General features: G+C 52.8%; 1 protein-coding gene across 1 annotated transcript; it reads right to left on the bottom strand.

Moving 5' to 3' along the window:
• Positions 1 to 7745: 7745 nt before the first annotated feature.
• On the bottom strand, positions 7746 to 17547 carry Zc3h12a (zinc finger CCCH-type containing 12A). Its single transcript, XM_034501797.2, has 6 exons — positions 16987 to 17547; positions 15806 to 16285; positions 11665 to 11804; positions 9972 to 10206; positions 9427 to 9533; positions 7746 to 9244 (listed from the first exon to the last, which is right to left on the bottom strand). Exons 2-6 carry the CDS (start codon positions 16249 to 16251, stop codon positions 8379 to 8381), a joined length of 1794 nt encoding a protein of 597 aa, XP_034357688.1. The 5' UTR covers positions 16252 to 16285; positions 16987 to 17547; the 3' UTR covers positions 7746 to 8378.
• Positions 17548 to 18693: the final 1146 nt, after the last annotated feature.

The raw sequence follows: 18693 nt of genomic DNA, 5'->3' as shown, positions 1-18693 counted from the left end.
AAGCTGCTGGAGGCCGCTGTGTTAAGAGACTGAGCCATACAGCACTGGATCAGGATGAGGGTTAAGATTCAGGGTCTTCCCTGTCCTCTGATGGTCTATTCAGTCCTCTCCTGTGCCTGGGTCTTTGTAGGAGACTTGGGCCATTGTGATCATGCTGTTGGCGGAGATGGCTGGCCTCTTAACCAGAACCACCCTGTCAGATGTGCAAAAGTCTTTTATTTTGTTCTTGAACAGGCTCCTTTTCTTTGATGATTTCCTGATCTTTGGCTATGTCTTTGTCAGCGGTAGTCTTCTTTATCAGGAAGTAGTTTATTAGTTTATAATCTGTAGATTGTTCCTTGAGAAGGAAAAATCTCAGAAGCATTTTGTTAGTTTATTGCTGTGTCCTTAACTTGAAGGAAAGCGAGTAACTCTAAAACATCTGGACCTCCACAGTTGACTGTGCCCTGGAGGAGTAGTGGATCTGCTCAGTAGAAGGTGTGTTCCCTATCCCCAACCTCCACCCTGTAAAGTTTAACCATTGATGGGGTCTTCTAGTTTTCCTGTAAACTGGAAAGTGGTACTCAGGCTTTGATAAATTACTTATTTTTCCTGTTTCTGAGTGGCTTTGAATAGGGCATCAAGAAGACCAGTGGTGTAGCTCAATGACAGAATAATTGTCTAGCATGCACAGAGTCCTGGGGGTTGATCGTCAGTACCATATAAACCTGGACATGGTGGTGTATGCCTTTAATCCTAGTTCTCGGAAGGATCAGAAGTCAAGGATCATCCCTGACTACAAAGGGAGTTTGAAGTCAGTTTGGGCCACAAGAAACTTGACTTTAAAAACAAAATACCAACTCCAGTAAATGCTGACACTAACTTTATCAACCAAGTTTGCTTACAGTTCATGGAAGGAAGGAGTGAGCGCTTGCTTACACGGAGGAACTTTTATCTCCGTGGGTAGGATTGCCTTTCGCTGCAGCCAACAGTCCCTACACTGAAGTGGCATCTAAGGCCCTTACGTGTTGTGGGAGGGACTGGTTTAAGGAGAGTTAGCCAACTCCTGAGTCAGGTGTGACAGCATAGGTCTGTAATCTTAGCACTTGGGAGGTGGAGGCAGAGGAGTTTGAGGCCAGCCTAGGCTGTTAGCAGCTGGCTTGAGTTGGAACGGGCTGAGAAGCAGCAGCTGATTCCAGAGATTCCCTCTGTCCTCTGGAAGGACAAAGGAAAGGCATAGGGGGCAGCACACTAGCTGCTGCCTCTAGTGGCTCTGTGCTTCTCTCTTAATTCCGGAAGAGCTTGCCCTTGGCCTCTGGTAGTTGTAAGACAAGATCTGGCCTTTTGTGGTAACTTATTTGTCTACTACTTGGAGGACCCTCTAGTGCAAAGCTTCATGAGAGAGTCAAGAGTACTATTCCAAGCACTGAGGAAGGGGCCATTCTGTTGAAAGTCATGTTCCATGACTGCTGAGGTGCATGAGGAGATGGGGAGCAGGACCAGCCCACAGAGGGAGCCCCAATCTTCAGGAGGGACCTTAGGAAGCTTAGGAATTGGGACAAGGCCAGTGTGGGGCCAAGAGCTATGCTTTCTTTCTTTTTTGGTTTTTCAAGACAGGGTTTCTCTGTGTAGCCCTAGCTGTCCTGGAACTCACTCTGTAGAGCAGGCTGGCCTCGAACTCAGAAATCCGCCTGCCTTTGCTTCCCAAGTGCTGGGATTAAAGGCGTGCGCTACCACCGCCCAGCAAGAGCAAAGCTGCTGTTTTGAGCCAGTGAGGTCCCACGTCTCAGGAGCCTCAGGGCACCAGGAGAAAGGCATCTGTTACTGCACAGGTTAAACCATTTCTCCACACTTGAGTTTGTACTGTTTGCTTTTAGGAAAATCTTTTGTTCCAAGAGTAGGAAGCAGGCAGTGCGGTCTTCACCTGAAAACTTTTGAGCCTTTGTTCTGGGGCGGAGCGAGTGTAGAGAGTGGTGCTCCCTGCTCCCGTCTCCACACTTGCAGTATAAAGGATCTCGAAGGACCCTGGGCTTGTCAGCCGTTGGCCTGTGGTTTTAAAGCACTCTCTAGCTTGGCTTTTGCACCTATTTGGGCTTTCCAACCCTCGGCCTTATTCCAAATCACCAAGGCATTTGCACACTTGCGTATCTATTCAGAAGCTATGACTTGATGTTCTGGTAGAAGGAAGTAGAAGGCAGTGCCCTGTGCACTACTTCCTTCCAGCACAGACTGTCTGAATAGTGCCTAGGAGGGCTGTGTGTGTGTGTGTGTGTGTGTGTGTGTGTGTGTGTGTGTGTGTGTGTGTGTGTGTGTGTTCAGGTGCCCTTGCATGAAAGTGTGTGAGGGGAGGGTACAGCAGTGTAGTGAAGGGTATCCTGGTCTAACCCAGTGTTCAAAATGGGTGTTCCAGGTCTGGATTTTCAGGGTAAGCCTCAGGATTTGAAACACAGGTTTCATTTTGAGCACTGTTCTGTGGAGTCCATTGTAACATGGGACTGAAAGGAAGTAGGGAGTGGTGGCGGGGGTGGGGGTGGGGGTGGGGGTGGGGGTGGGGGTGGTGGTTGTCCAAGGGAGAGTGAGTGGGTGTGGAAAGGCTCAGGATGTGGGGAGGAAAAGATCAGATCTTTAGTGCGTTTCCACTTTGGACCTCAGCCCTATGTAGTTCTTCACTTTGAATATGTTGTGTAATACACGTAAATATGAATTCATTAATACATGTGGATAATTTATAAATAAATATTAGGTTGAACCACAAGAAACTGCTGAGAGTGAAATTGTGTTCCTCTATGAAAAGGTGACTGCTGTCATGGCTTAAAGCGTGTGTTGGAAGTATGTGTACTCCAGATTTTTATTATTCATGTACAAGAATACACTGTGGGCTCCTGGTCAGAGGTCTCCCAGCTCCACACCCCACCCCCAGAAACACTGTTTCCAGAGATGGTAGGGAACAGGGAGCTGCCCTGGAACTCACTCTGTAGACCAGGCTGGCCTCGAACTCAGAAATCCGACTGCCTCTGCCTCCCAAGTGCTGGGATTAAAGGCGTGTGCCACCACTGCCCGGCCCGCCCTCCATTTCTGAAGTGGCTTCTTAGATTAGAAAATATCCCAAGCCAGTTCTTGGGCTGGCAAGATAGCTCAGTGGTTAAGGCATTGGCCGCTAAGCCTCATGATTTGAGTTTGATCCTTAGGACCCACAGCACAAAGGCTGAGAACCGACTCCCTGATACTGTCTGCCCGTGCACACCTGTAATCCCAACCAGCAAGTGGGAGGCTGAGGCAGGAGGAGCTTCCCTATCTCAAGCTACCGGAAACAACAAAAGCAAGCCAAACCCCACAGAGATAGCCACCTCCTTCTTACTGACTAATATTCCCCTGCCGTGTGCTAGTTTTTTTAGCCTGCGCTCCGATTGACAGTGTTGCTGTCCAAGAGCCTGCTCTTGGGATAAATTAGTAGGCCTGCTGAATCCAGAGCTCTATGGTCTTAGGTAACCTGGAGTACCAGGTCCCATTTCCCCAAATCCTGCCAAAATGACAGGACTCAATTCGTTTGGAATGGCAGCTCATGGTGGTTTTAGTTAAGTATATGCAACTATATTTTTTTTCCTCCTTGGTAATTCTTCCAGCCTGCATGTGTGTGTTGTGTGTCTCTATGTGTGTTGATCTGTGTGTGTGTGTGTGTGTGTGTGTGTGTGTGTGTGTGTGTGCAACACGTGTTGCTGAGGGTTGGACCAGATTAACACATGTAGAACACGTACTCCACCGGTCAGCTGCACTTCCTGCCTAAGAAGTTTTCTTGGATAATTCATTGCCTGGACAGTCAGCACTTCCTTTGGATGCCTTTGAAACTTCACTGCTTAGACAAAAAGCACACACCTGTAATCTGAGTACTTTGGGAGGGCAGTCCTGCGCTGCCTACTGAGCGAGACCCTGTCCAAAATAAAAGCCAAAAGGGGTTCCCCGTCTGTGTTGGTGTTCTGCTTTGCATATTCTCCCAGACAGAGTCACATTTCTACAGCCCATTATTTCAAAACCTCATGGAGTCATTCCTTCCCTTGGCCCCTGAAAGACATCTGCGGTTTGGGGTATTAACGACTCTCGCAAGTGAGCAAATCACTGGCTCCAGACAGTGGTAGTAGTACCCGGAGCTGCCAGAAGGTGGCAGCAGGGTGCTGCATGCCTGGTGGATTGTAAAGCCATTCCTTCCACAGTCCCCTTGCTGTTCCTTAAACTGGTAAGCAGTTAAGAACCGCCAGCTGCTGCCTCGAGAACAGCTTCAGAAGGCACACCCTGGGTTACAGGCTGGGCCTCCTCCCCCTCCAGGAACTGACTGGAAGGATTTACATGCCATGGCCTAGGATAGCTTGGGCTTCCCTAATTACAGGGCCCTACTTCCTGCCTCTTTCAGCCAAGTCTCCCACACCCTTCCCAAGAACTAGGAGATCCACAGGACAGGTTCTGGCTACCCATTTGCTATGGGCCAGTGACAGAAGATGGAGCCAGGAGATGAAACCTGGGACAAAGGTTCTGGAGTCCTTGGGCCAACTTCCTTCTGGCAGGGCTTAGCTGATGGCCCTCTTCCCCAAGTTCTGACCGCTCACTTTACCCAACTCCTTGAGACGGGTTAACCTGTGTAGGCTGCCCCTGGGGAAGGTGGGGAGAGGACCTTGGTGGTAGGGGAAAACGGAAGTAGGAAATGGAGCTGCAGAGATGGGCACTGGCCTTGCCCCCACAGCTGGCTACCCTAATCTCCCAAAAGACACCAGCAGTTTGGGGCATTAGCAGCTCCAAGTGGGCTTTGCGCAGCGGCTTTTTTGTACTTAGTTTAGGTACGAGGATCTTCAAGGACCCCTGATGGGGACAGAGTGGAGAGTGACCCAGAGCAGGGGTTCTTCATCCCATTTGGGCTGGCTCAGTCTGGCAGGGAGTACAGAGATTTCCTGTCTCAGGCTACAAGCAAAGGCTGCCCAGTCACTTTGTCTTCTGAGCAGGCTGGGGTTCCCCCCACCCCCCCAAAGGGGTTAAGTTAGTCTTTGGAGCAGAACTGAAGCACCTAGAGGTTACCTGCTGCTGCAAGTGGGAGGGCGGGTGGTGGGAAGGCCCAGCTGAGCTTAGGGATCATTTCCCAACAGAGAATTTGCATACACACCAGTTTCCCCATCACCGGCTTGGCTCAAGTAACCAGGAAGAGCTGGGGTAAGGAGAAGCTGGGGCGGCTACTTGGAATTTGATCCCTTGCAGCAAGCCTGGTGACTTGAGCTTTGGTCTCAGGAGTTACATTCTGTCCCTGCCACCCTCTTCCGTTAAGCTCACACGTGGATCACTGTGGGCCAGGCAGCTGAAGCCCTGCGAGAAGGGCAGTGAGTAGTCAGGGCTGCCAGCTACTGAGCAGGGCTTGAACCGGTGCCTAGTTAAGGTATTCTGTAACGTCTGGAGAGGTGGTGCGGCTTTGTGCCTTTTTCATGGGTAGGAGGCCAAGGTCCCATGATTCAGGGCCACCTGTCCAAGTGGCCTTCGTGGGCAGGGGACAAAAGGTAGTGAGAACTTTGGCATTAACCCTGAAGCAAGTCACAAAGAAGAAACAGCCTTGGCTTTGAGCCTGGCTGCCTGGGTAGCCCTGCCCGGAAGCTAGGTTGAGAAAGAGGCCTGAAGGCATGGCCCTGTGGCTGGCTAGCCCAGCTGAACTGAGCTGTCAGGAAGCATGGGCCCCAAGGCAGACATCAGAAGGCCTGAGCTGACCCTCTTTTCCCCGGAGCCCAGTCCTAGCTGGCACCTACTATTTGAATTTGTAGCCCTCATTGATTTCGGTGAACCGGCAGGACCAGGCCCTGCCTCCTAACTAGCCATAGCCAGCTGGCACTCATGCCTGCCTGTGGAGTCCCCCCATTTCTCACCCCCATAGGACAGTCACAGATGACTTCAACTCTGGCTAAGGAAGCCAGTACAGTGGGAGAGTTTCCCACTTCCCCTTCTGGAGGACCCCTGAATCTCATGGCCCCCAAACTCCACAGTATTGTACAGAGAGGGCCCTACTGAGCGGGTGAGTGTGTGAGCAGTATGGTTGCTTCAGTAGGAAGACAAGCTCACTTCCCAGTTCTGCAGGGGCTTGAGTCACCATAGTCTGGTGTTAGGTTTTTGGGATCAGGAAGAATATTGAAAGCCCCGCCCCAGCCTGCCTTCCTCCGTGGGACCTTGAGCAAGTCACTCAGCATTGCCAAGCAACTGATAATGAACTTGACTGTCCGGTATTTTAGCTTCCTATCCCATAAAGACAAACAGATGCCCACAAATGGCCTTTTAACCTGAGAACGCATCGGAGAGTGTTTGTGTGTCTGTGTGTTTTATTTATTTCATGTGTTTGAGACAGAGTCTCATGCAAGCCAGGCTGGCCTGGAACTTGCTTTGTAACCAGAGATGACCTTGAACTTCTGGCCCTCCCGTGCATCTTTCTTCCCAGATGCTGGGGTGACAGGTGTGTGCTCCAACACTAGGTACTGAGTATTGAACTCAGTGCATGATTGGCTACATTCCCAGAGCCCTGGACAATGCAGTTCTGTTGTTAAGTGTAAGTAAGGCATTGCCATCTCTCCTTATGCTGGTAAAAGCTCTGAAGGAGGCTGAGAGAAGCAAGCATGGGATAGAGACCTTTAATGCCTGTGGAAGGGAAGCTTCCAGCTCACGCATGCCAGGGGACCCTGACCCCTGCCTTAAGCAGGAACTTCTGGAAGGGTGGTCAGGGAACAGTTGGGTGGAACTGGTGGGGAGGAGCCCTGGAGTGACTTTTTCTTTCAGACCTTTACAGCTGGTCTGTACTGAAGTCGTTTTTAAAGCAGAAAATACACTCTAAGCTACACCAACCACTAAGTACAAATCAGGAATTGTTCAAAGGTAGGGATTGTTAAAGCTGTAATTTTCTCCCCTTTTCCTTGGCTGATATTTGCTTGGGAATTGTGTACTAGCTCAGCCTTTCATTTAAAATATTTAATACTCATGTTCATATTTTTGAAGTTGGAGCTAAGAGGAGGGAGGAAGGTATCATCTTGCCTGGGCTTGTCTGGGGTTGATGAACAGTTTGACGTGGCAGATGGGGTCAGTCCTGTGAGGCCGCCTACAGGAGTCACGGTTATGGAAGCCTTTTAATGAGCAGTTCCTGTGTGGCGGGAGGCAGGTCACATGCCTAGCATGTATTATCTCACTGAACCCTCATGACAAGCCTGTAAGGTAGCTGCCATTAGTTTCTCCATTTCATAGATGAGGAAACTGAGACCTGGGAGGGATAGTCCCTTGCTCCAGCTGGTAGTCGGTGGTAGGGCTTTTCTGCTGCTGCCGCTACCCCAGCCCTCCCTTACCCTGTTCTGCAAACCCTGGTTCTTTGAACACACAGCAGATCTGGGAGGAGCCTGAGTGTAGCACCCAAGGGCTCCCTCCCTACTTGGATCACCCCACCTCCTATGGCCTTGATTGAGTCTGTTTCCCTGTTTCCTACCCTCAATTCTTGTCAGCAGAGAAAAGGGGAACAGCTCTATCCCGCCCCCAACCCTGGCTGAAGCCACAGGGCTCTGTGCAGTTACACTTCTGCTTCTTGCAGCTGTCACCTGCTGTGTCCAGGGCCACCTCACCTCCTATTCAGGCTCAGCTCCAAGGGACCAACTGCTTCTGGGAATCCTCCTTTCTTAGGACAAAGAGTGGCATCTGCCTTACTGGCCGCCTGTCACCCCAGAGCAGCTCTACCCACCAAGCCCAGTAAGGACAACTACCTCTTAAAGCGACTGGCAACAGCCTTTATTTTGTCAATTTTTTTTTTCATTTAGAATATTTAAATCTTGTATCTGTACTCAGCATACATATGTCCTTCCACCCATGGGGAAGGGGAAGGTGTGGAAACAGGGCCTTGGAGCCCTAGTTGGGGGGGTACAGAGTGGGCGGGTGGGTAATAAGAAGCATCTTGCTTACTAACATGAAGCCTCATGCCCTGTGAACAGGAATGAGGCTGCATTGGCTTGAGGGGGGCCTCAGAGGGCAGGCACATGGTGCCTAACTAGCCGGTGGTGCCGGCATCCCAGGGACAGGGTGGAGGGTGGGGTCCAGTTCAGGCCTCTGCTCCCCCAGGCCTCCCACCCTGCCCTCTGAGAAAAAAAAAGAGGGTTTGGGCATCAGCCACGGATGGACGGCCTGACTGGCAGCGTCTCCTTAAATGACAGAGATACAATGTGTATCAACAGGGTGATCGTTTCTGACCCATGTGGGATAGAGGTGCCACAGGGCCAGAACCAATCCTATGGTATCTTTGGTTTGAGGATTCCCTTGCCTGTTCCACTTGTCCCTCTGTCCAGCTTCCAGGGTAGGCCAGGGGCTGGGTACCGATCTGTGATGCCTGATAGCCCCTTGAGCCACCTTCTGGATTACTCATTGAGCTGCTGGGACTTGTAAGAAAGGATCTCAGCGGCCAGCTGCTGGGGGTCCAGGAGCTGTGGGAAGCGTCCCATCACAGCTTCTACGAGGTGTGGGGGAAAGACACCGCACAGCTTTGTGTACACACCAGCCCTTTCTTTGGCCAGGTCGCTCACCCTGCCCCAGGGGCCCCCACTGGCCCCTGGGCTGGGTCTCTGGGTCTCCTGAAGGACTGGAGTGGGTGGAGGCAATGGATATGGTTCAGACCAGTACTCTCTGGCTGGGTAGGTGGGTGGTGGGGGCACATAGTCGGTGGGGACACTGAAGTGGCCAGCACCCATGGCTTGTCTAAAGGGAGAAAAGGGAGGTGCTGCTGGGAGCTTGGACCCATAGCTATGATAACCAACATAAGGGCCCCGAGAGGGGCCTGACTCCCCAGGGCTGCTTCCTCGCAAACCCCATAATTCTGACATCTGGCTCTCCAGGGAGCCAATGCCTGAATCAAGACACTCCTGGGAGGTGTATGGGAGTGAGTCCAGGGTGTGTGGGAGCCACTCTGTGGGCCCGAAGCTGCTCCCACTCATAGGGAGGCTCCTGCTGGCTGTAGCACAGGTCTGTGTTGAGCCTTCTTGGTGGGGGCCTGGGGATGACCTGGCACCCAGTTTTTTCCCATCTGGGCTGCCTGGTTCAGCCTCTAGGGACACAGAGCTGGGCTGAGAGGCAGGGGAACACCTCTGGCTACTTTTGTCCTTGACTGGAGTCCTGGGGGGTGAGAGGAGGGCGTTGGCTCGGAGCTCATCGGCCACAGAGCGCTGGGGGCGGCTTGGCCGCTCAGGGTGGAAGAATCGGCACTTGATCCCATACGTACATTTTCTCCCTGCAAGAACAGAGAAGGTCTCTAAATTTGGCCAGAGGGAAAAAGAGGCACAGGCTTGGGATTTAGGTGGTCTAGAACAGGTGGTCCCCACAGGGAAGCCACAAGCAGGCATAGGTGGGCTGGGACAGGCAAGAGGAAAGGTAGGGTAAAAGGCGGCTGTTGAGGACAGAGCTGGGTCTCACCATAGGGGCATGGCTGCTTCCGGTGTTCAGAAGGCAGTGGTTTCTTACGAAGGAAGTTGTCCAGGCTAGGCCCATGCCGTCCTAAAGGGTCGTCAGGGGGCATGAACCTGTGGCAGGCAAAAGGAGGTCTCAGGAGATAAAAGTCATGAAGAGGGACCAAGGAAAGGCTACATAGCCAGTTCCCAAGATGCTTGTCTGCAGGATGCCCCAAAAGTCTTCTGAGTTTGCAGTTGGGTCACCTCAGAGAAGGAGGGGATCCCTCAGTCTAGAGGGTATAGCCCAGGGTCACCTTCAGGGCATTCCCTAGGCTGGGAGCTATCAGGCTCTCAGGAAGGCTAAGAGCATCTTGGGATGTGTGTTGCTATAGACCTACTTGAGAGAGCCATCCTAGGAACGTATTGGTTCTGTCTCAAGCTAGCTTCAAGTCCCAAGCCTGCTATCAAACAGTTTCACTGTCCCTAGCCTGCTCTCGGCAACCCATGTCACCCCGAAAGCTGCAGCCCAGCCTGTGGGCCCAGCAGAGCCAGTCCCCAGCAGTAACGTACTTGTCATTGACAAAGGAGTACATGAGTAGCCGCTCCTCGATGAACCGCTTCCACTCCTGCCTCTCGCCTTGGAGGTCCCGATACGTGTCATTGGAGACCACCACTCCATCAGATTCGAAGGCCAGCTTCACAATGAAGCGGTCGTCATAGCACACCACACGCTTGCCGCCGACCCGCCTGGACGGCGTGAACACCAGGATCTTCTTTTTCTCTAGTTCCCGCAGAATGTGCTGCTCTGGGGGATGAATAGGGCTGCAGGTCAAGGCCCACGGAGACCCTGAGATAGACCCTCAGAGTGCCATGGCTCATAGTGGCAGGGTTAGAGGCGGTTCACACCAGTTTCAAGAGGATGGAAACCAGCTGCATGGAAACCAAGTGCATCTCTGCGCAGGTCCATCACATTCAGCAAGAGTGCGACTGAGAGTGGCTCTTCCTGCTTCCCCTCTGGCTTGTGTGCCTTGCCTGTACCACAGGGGGCCAGGAAAAAGTGTCTTGGCCCTGTCCCCTGTATACTCAAAACAACACTCCCAGCTCTGTTCAGAAGAGGCCCAGAAGCCCCTAGCCTGGCCCAGATTTGCAGACTTAAAAAGCTGCCTCTTGTCACTCCCTCCTCCTCAAGGTGGGGGCTTTCATGAGAACAATGGCTGCAGCTGGGCACCCACACTGCATCCACACTGGACTGAGCATTCACACTGCACTGGGTATTCACACTGCACTGAGCATCCACACTGCACTGAGCATCTACACTGTGCTGAGCATTCACACTGCGCTGGGCATTCACACTGCATCCACACTGCGCTGGGCATCCACACTGCACTGGACATTCACACTGCGCTGGACATCCACACTGCACTAGGCATTCACACTGCACTGAGCATTCACACTGTGCTGGGTATTCGCACTGCCCTGGGCATTCACACTGCACTGAGCATTTACACTGAGCTGGGCATTCACACTGCACTAAGCATTCATACTGCCCTGGGCATTCACACTGTGCTGGGCATCCACACTATGCTGAGCAGTCACACTACACTGGGCATTCACACTGCTCTGGGCATTCATTTATACTGTGCTGAGCATTCGCACTGCCCTGGGCATTCGCACTGCCCTGGGCATTCACACTATGTTGAACATTCACACTTTGCTGGGCATTCACACTGCACTGGGCATTCACACTGTGCTGGGCATTCACACTGTGCTGGGCATTCACACTGCGCTGGGCATTCACACTGCACTGGACATTCACATTGCACTGGGTTAAGCACTTCTGTACAATTCTCAACTGCTCCTTCAGCAGTGTTTGAAGGATGCTACCTCCACCCTGCCCCATTTCACAGATGAAGAGCCCATAGCTAATGGCTTAAGGTCCTCACCTATGTCACTTAGGGCCAAGCCTCTCACCCTGCCAGCACCCACAGTCTCAATCATGAACTTACACTGCCCCTCTGCCACTGGGGATGTTGAAGGAGGGACACCCCCCTCTAATAGGATGAGGAAGACATCCTGAAGAGACACAAGGTGACTTCCAGCCATTCCTGCCTGAACTGGGCTGCGGAAAGCAACAGGAATTGGAAAAAGACAGGCTGGTTCTTGCTACAGTTTAGAAGGTGCTGGCCCTATTTAAGGACCCTTTTGGGAAGCACTAGGGTCCCTGGTACAGTGAGGCTATCCCACTTCCAAAGGGCACACATACCTGTGATGGGCACATCTGGTCGAGGCTGTTCCTTCCTCCAAGATGGAACAAACACAGTGATGTCTGTATGGCCCCGCTCCAGAAACCAGTTCACAGCCAGCAGAATGCCCCGGCAAGAAAAGACTTCCTTGTTCCCATGGCTGGCAGAGGAGGGAAAGGTTAGCTCACAGAGTAGCCAGTCTGTAGTCAGCCAGGCTAGTGCAGAAGTAAGAGGTGAGCCATGATCTAGCCCTGCTTGGCCTTGCTGGGCAACTGTAGGACTCGGCCCATGGCCCTCTGCCAGAAAGGCCTAAGGCCTTGTCCCTGGGCAGGTTCCCACAGTGCCTGATGGCCAGCTCCTGGAAGGGACTTTCCCTAAGATTCCATCATCTAAAAGTGTGGATCCACCCAGGAATCTAGCCACACTGGCTCACCACGTAGAGGGGGAGGGTCGAACCATTTGCAACATACCTGGGGGTGGGGAAAAGTGATGGGAGACTTGGGGATCCTGCCCCACCCAAGCTGCAGGGACCACGGGGACATGGATGTGCACATGCAGGCTGAGTCACCTCTTTCTCTCAACACTACATAGCAAGAAGGCACTAGCAAGGGAGGTGGGGGTGGGGGTGGGGGTGGGAGGGAGGTACCAGCCATGTTAAGCAGGAGAAACCAGACTGTTTCAGATTAACGTTCAGTCTGTGCATAAGGTCTCAGGGGCACGGGGAATCATCCTTCTACAAGGGGTCAGGAGATAACAGAGCCAGAAACTTTTCAGTGTGAAAGTGAAAGGCCATCTCTTTTCCTCTCAAAAGGCTGGTTCCCTGAAAGACTGCCCTGCCCCTCCCTACCCCCCATACCTCCGCCCCAGGGAGGGCGTGACCCCTGCCAGAAAGATGGGCAGGAAATTGCTGGGGAACTCTGCTTGCTCACAGGAGGGCTGGGGCATAAAGCCTTGTCCTTATTCTATCTAAACATGGCTTTCCTCGGAAGCAGCTTTGCTGCTTGCCCTGGTCTGTGTCTCTGCCCACAAGCTTGGTGGACAGCTTTTGTAGACAAGCTCTTTTACCCCTGGGGGGGGGGGGGGATGACTAACTTCCCTAAGGCTTGAGGCCAAAGACCCTGGCAAGGTGGATTTTCTGGAAGTGCTGAAGGAGAACTGGAGCTTGGGCTCCCTCCCCAGCAAGCCCTGCCTCTTGTTAGCCCCGGAGTGAGCAACTCAGACTCATATTTGGCAAATAAAACAGAATCCATGTTACGCAAAAGAGGCAAGTCCATGGGCAGACCGCATCCTGTGGGTGGCTTTGGGGGAGTGATAGCTGGAGCCCCAAGAGAACACAGAGTGGGAAGTGGGGCAGCTGGAGGCATGGAGACTATCTCGGAGTGAGGCTCCAAGGTCTAGAGGTTTCTGAATTGCGGAGGAAACAAAGTCCATCCCAAGGGAGCACTCACACCCTCTTGGTCCCAGGCAGCTTGCTCAGACTCAGTTAACATTCACCAGGAGCTGCAAACCTGTGCCACTCTGTGCTCTACATTGAGTCATCAGCGAGCCACCACAAGTACATTGCCATTCATACCCCCTTCTGCTTTGTTCCAATGGTCCAGAGAGGGTAACTTAGTCACTAGGATCACACAGTAGCCAGTGATCAGAACTACCTTATTGTTGCTTAGGTACCAATAGCAACAAATGGCTGGGAAAGGCATAGAGTCCACCCTGACCATCACTCTGTCTAGAAAGGATGACTCCGCCACTTGTGCAAGTTCCCTGGTGGGTGCTAAGTGGTGAAAACTGAACCAGGGTGTGGGGCTACTGAATTGAGTGCTATCCCTTACAGAAGACCCAAAGTTTCTGAGGGAGAAAAGCAGCTTCTGAACTCAATTATCAATGATGTGTGTTTTGCATATGGAGAGGAGGAAGAAGAAGAAGAAGCATCCCCACAGCCAGAGAAATGATGAGCGATTTGCAGCCAATTCTTGCTCTTCTTTCTGGAAGCCAAATGACATATCAAAACTTCTGAGAAGCCCTCCTGCACCTGCCAGGGCAGGCCCCAGTCTGGGGCTTCACAGTGCCCAGTGCTGCCCCATGGCTCACTGCTCTGAGTGTGTAGTGTCCACATGTGGACTCCCAGGACCTTCCCAGGCCAGCGGAGTCAAGCTTGAGGCTCAGATGCCAGGGTGCTTAGGCTGTATACTGCCTGCGGGCATTTAAAACCCTGGCTGGGGACAAGTCAGCTCTCAGCAGAGCTGGCACCAGGATGTTTCCTCAGCAGGTAGTCAGAGCCCTATTCTTGGCAGGGAGAGCCCTTGAGGCCTGAGGCCCAGAATGCCTGGACAACTCATTCCACTCACTGCAATGCAGGAAGCTTGGTTGGCCTAGGAAAACCAACTTCCTCCCACCCACAGAGTCCTGCTGGCCCACAGTTCAGGGCCCCCAGCCTGCTGGGCTATGACTGTGGAAAACTCCCATTCCTGCCCTAGGACAAGGCAGGGCTAACCTACCCAGGTGAAGAGCACTGCCTGGGCTGGGCCTAACTAGTGGAGGAAAATTCCCTTAGAAGGAAACAGAGGTGAATTTCCCCACGATTTGCATATGGTGGGGGCTAGCTGGCCTGCCCTTGTGTGTGTGGGGAGCAGCAGGGTAGGAACCAAGCAGCTGCTGAGACAGGAAGTGTGAGACTGGAATTCCCCTACGTGGCCACCCCAGCTCAGAAACCCCCAGCAGATAGGCAGGCGGGCAGACAGTGGCTGTCTGTCTCTTTGGTGTCAGCTCTCCCCAACCCCCCACCCCCCCACTACCGCCCCTCCTCCTGTCCAGGCCCCTCCTTCTCCTGCCCAGAATACAAATACACAGAGCACATGGCTGCCCACAAGACTCATAACACCCAGCCTGGGACTCTCAGGGGAAGTTAGACCCCTTCTAAATTCTACCCTAGCTCAGGACCTCAGAGAGAACTCCAGATTCTGAAAGTAACCAGGTGGACCTGCTGCCCTCTGGCATGGAAGCCAGCATTTCTCAGCCTTCCAGCCCAGGATCGGCTCATTTTAAAGATGTGACGACAGACCCAAAGGTGGTAGAGAAGGGCTGCCTCCGTGTACCAGCTAAGTAGGGCCAGGACCAGCTGGACAGCTCATTTGACCCAGCTGGGCTGGGAGTAGGTAGGACCAGATGCCAGGTGGGGAGGCTGACATCATAACAAGTTGGGCAGTACTCTTGAGAGAGCCCTCAGGGCATCTAGAAGGAGCCGTCCCCTCTTCCTGTTCTTTTGCTGGGGTCTCCCCTGGTCCCTGCCAACAGGAACTTTTCCTTGTACAGATCCACCCAGTCCTGACTCACCAGCAGGGAACTGGGAGAAAGCAGGGCTGGAGGGTGTGGCCTGGATAGAAGGGAGAAGTCAGGGCTCCTTAAGGTCAAAGGCAGCCTGGCTCACATTCTGCCTCCACCCCACCCCATTCCCTGAGAGATATGCAAAGGCGACAAGAGATCTGGGAACCCCCAGAGATCAGTCCAGCCCAATCGGCTTCAGCTAGTATAGATTCCCACTACAGCACACCTGAGCCCGGAGCACCTCTGCACAGGCATCTGAAGAGCCATATCCAACCAAGAGGTCACAGCTGGTTAGGGCTAGGAAGCTCTGAATAATAAGCCTTCCTTCTGTGGGAGCTCGAGTCCAGGACAAGGAGATCCCAGAGGACTCAAGCCACAGAATAACACCTGTCCACTGAGTACTCCCAACTCTGCACGTTCTATGCATTTTCTCCCCACAGGGACCACCTGAGTGGGACAAGAGAGTGAAGAAATGGCCCGATTGGCTAAGTGACTGGCTCCCAGAAAGCTCTTGAGCCCATGGGTTAATCCCCTGTACTGTCCTGCTTCACGCCATAGGCAAGGATAGACCATGGCACAAGATATACTCTGGGAAAAGAAGGCTGTGTTTGAATCTTTGCTTCTCACTTATCAAGAAGTAAGGGTTTGAGCTGTTTTCCTTCTTATAGCAGTCAAGAAACACCCCCCGAGGAAGTCTCTAAGGCTTATGGGGTCCTTCTGGCACATGGTGGGATCTCACAGACAGCTTTTGTATTCCTTCACCAGTCCACGAGAAAAGCCAAGCTCCCTTCCCAAGGGAAGAGCCGCAGACACTATTCCGCAGGTCTTCTCCGCACATACCTCATGGCTACATTACTCCCATCGATGACCACCGGTCTCAGGTCACTGCCTTCTTTGTCCTCCTCGGGGAGTGAGGAGGGTTCTAGAGTGGAAGGCTTGGGGGTGCTTCCACCCCGGGGCACCAGAGGGAGCTGGGGGCAGGGGTCTGTCGAAGCCTGACACTCTCGTTCAGTAGCTGAACCATGCTTCACCAGCTCCCCCAGCACCGTGTTGGTGTCTGCGTGGACTCCCAGCTTCTGCAGGACGCTGTGGATCTCAGAGGACGAGTACCCCAGTTTACGGAAAAAGTCCACCTTCATCTGCAGTTCGGAAGCAGAGGCCTCTTTAGCCACAGGATCCTGGTCTGGCTGAGGTCGACCCTGGCAGCTGTGTCTGTCCTCAAGACTCCACAGACTCATGGTGGGGCTGGTTTCTTGGACAGGCTCGGTTCCACAGGGGTCGCTCATATTTCACATTCTTGGAATGTGTCCAACACAGCTCCTATTGACCAGACGACAGGGTTAGGGGCAAGGAATGCCCAATATAGGTCTCTTTCAGCCTCTCTTCCACAGGATGAGGCAACATGAACTGACACTATTAGAGAAGACACTATTCAAAGCCGTTCTCACGTGTCAGCCCAGACTGTGCTCTCAAGAGCTCTCAGCAAGAAGTTATTTTTATAAGAGGGAGACCGAGGCACAGGCAGTAAGAATTTACTCAAGGTCATCAGCTCCGAGTTTGTGATACAAACATTTGAACTTGGTCTGACTCCACCCCCAAACCCCGTTCTGTTCCACGCCAACCCAAGGGACCCAGGAGGCAGGGGCGGGGCTCTCAGAAGGAAACTGGGGCTGGAAGTGCGCAGGGGACCCAGGGGCTTCCCCGTTGTGGCCACCGCCTTCGTCCCCGAGTTTCATACTTCGGCTCAGGGACAGAGTTCCATTCCGGGAAGGACAAGTTTCCGGGGTGACCCACGGGGAAAAAAGTTGCTGGGTGACTCTGGTTGGCTACCGGGCCCGGTGACGCGAGGAGATCCTGGCTAGAGCCCCGAGCGCGCCGGATGCCCCAAGACACCCCGCTCCACGCACCAGAGTGAACTCAGCGGGGTCCCAGCGACCAGCGATGGAGACACTGCCCGCGCACGACCCTCCCGGAGCTCGACCCAACGTAGCACAGCACCCGTTCCACCCGCTAGCACTCACCCCGCCGAGCGCCGGACGTCGTCCATAACGTGTCCATGGAGCCGAATCTCGAGCTCTTACGGCAACGTCGTGGCCGCGACAGGCGGGCAGGTGCTTTAAGGGCAATGACGCGGAAGCCGGGCAGGGCCGCTGCCCCTTCCTGCTCCGCCTCGCTTCTGTCCCGCCCCCCAGTAGGCCCGAGCCGGTCCCGCCCTGTTTCTGAACAGGTCCCGCCCCAGCATCTCTAGCCACGCCCCTGGCCACGCCAAGTCTGGGCGGCTCCAGGCTTGTACCACCCGACAGCTTAAGGCAGGCTCTGCAGAAGCAGGTTCCATGCACCATGCAAAACCGGAATAGAACAGCCTCGCAGGTTCACGTCAACAACTTGACAGGCCCACTGGCCTGGTCCAGGCTTCCAGTTGCACAAGTTGAGACCACAGCCGGTGGAGATCGGGCCACTCCAGTTCAGACACATAGACTGTGAACTGAAGCCGGTTCAGAGATTAGAGTCACGCTCAGGACCAGGGACAGTTTTCTTGAAGAAAATACCTTCCCAAGACAGGAAGGCTCCACCGCCCACAGTTGCACAGTGATGGAGACGCCAGGGAAAGGAGGGACGCTGACACCAATCGCCGTGGGAGAGTCCATGAAGAATACTATTAAGCTCATGCAAAAACTCATCCTGTCCCTTACCCATAAGAGGTGACAGTCGAGGACAGCCTTTACAATATCAGCCTGGGCCTTAGATGATTTTGTTGTTCTTTCTGACACAAGATCAAGCTACATAACCCAGGCTGGCCTGAACAACCCAGTGACCCCACCCCTCAGGATCCTGTGTGCTGCAGTTACAGGTGTGAGCTCTCATGTTGGCTCCATTTACCCCTGAGAAACACAGGAAAACGCTGAAGGGCCTCAGCCAGACAGACTTCCAGAGCACCAAGAACCACTTCGAGTATTCTGGGGGGCACTAGTGACCCATGGCTGTCAGTGTGTGTACACGCATGCATGTGTGTGTGTGTGTTCTTGCGTGTGTGTGTGTGTGTGTGTGTGCTAGAGAAGAGAGAGGTGCAGAGGAGAGGGAGAAAGGGAACCCAGGACCCTGTACACAAGAGGACAAAGTCTATTGTGTCACCAGCATGCTTGCATATAGAGAAACTGAGGCTCAGGAAGCTAAACCACTCAAAACTAAGCATTTATTACTGTGTGTCAATACCTTAGTCACGTCTCACCTGTCTAAGCAAATGCGGGTGTTTCCTAAGAACATTGGCTGTTTTTATAAAATGGTTTTTTATAGTAAAAGACATTACCAATATAACTACATATGCTCAGCCTAAAACATGATAACAATAATTTTCATTGGCTTTATTTAGTTTTTAAATATCTTATTGCTATTCATAGGAGTTTTGCATGCATGTTTGGTGCCCCAGGAGGCCACAAGGGGCTTAGGACCCTGGGAACTGGAGTTACAGATGGCTGTGAGCTGCAACGTAGGTGTCAGAAATCAAACCAGGATCCTCTGGAAGAGCAGCCAGTGCTCTTAACCATTGCGTTCTCCCTCCAGCTCTGCTCCCAATAATAATGTTTAAAAACCATGCCTCTGTCATCTTTTGTGTTGTTTTTAAAGGCTTGTTTTATTTATGTAGATGAGTGTTTTGCTTTCATGTAATTTTGTGTACCGCATGCGTGCCTGGTGACCTGGGAGGTCAGAAGAGGGTGTTAGATCCCCCC

The sequence above is a fragment of the Arvicanthis niloticus genome, chromosome 5 (genome assembly GCF_011762505.2).
Source record: "Arvicanthis niloticus isolate mArvNil1 chromosome 5, mArvNil1.pat.X, whole genome shotgun sequence".
NCBI classification, from domain to species: domain Eukaryota; kingdom Metazoa; phylum Chordata; class Mammalia; order Rodentia; family Muridae; genus Arvicanthis; species Arvicanthis niloticus.
Note: the sequence above shows the minus strand (reverse complement) of the source record. Positions and strands in the feature narration are given on the sequence as shown.

Bases quoted from the DNA above. Each gene is read 5' to 3' on its own strand.
- Zc3h12a (XM_034501797.2), bottom strand. From the start codon at position 16,251: ATGAGCGACCCCTGTGGAACCGAGCCTGTCCAAGAAACCAGCCCCACC. The intron at 11,805-15,805 runs GTATGTGCGGAG...CTCCTCTGCCAG, and splicing joins GGGAGTAATGTAGCCATGAG to CCATGGGAACAAGGAAGTCT. The intron at 10,207-11,664 runs GTATGTGTGCCC...TTCATCCCCCAG, and splicing joins ACCAGATGTGCCCATCACAG to AGCAGCACATTCTGCGGGAA.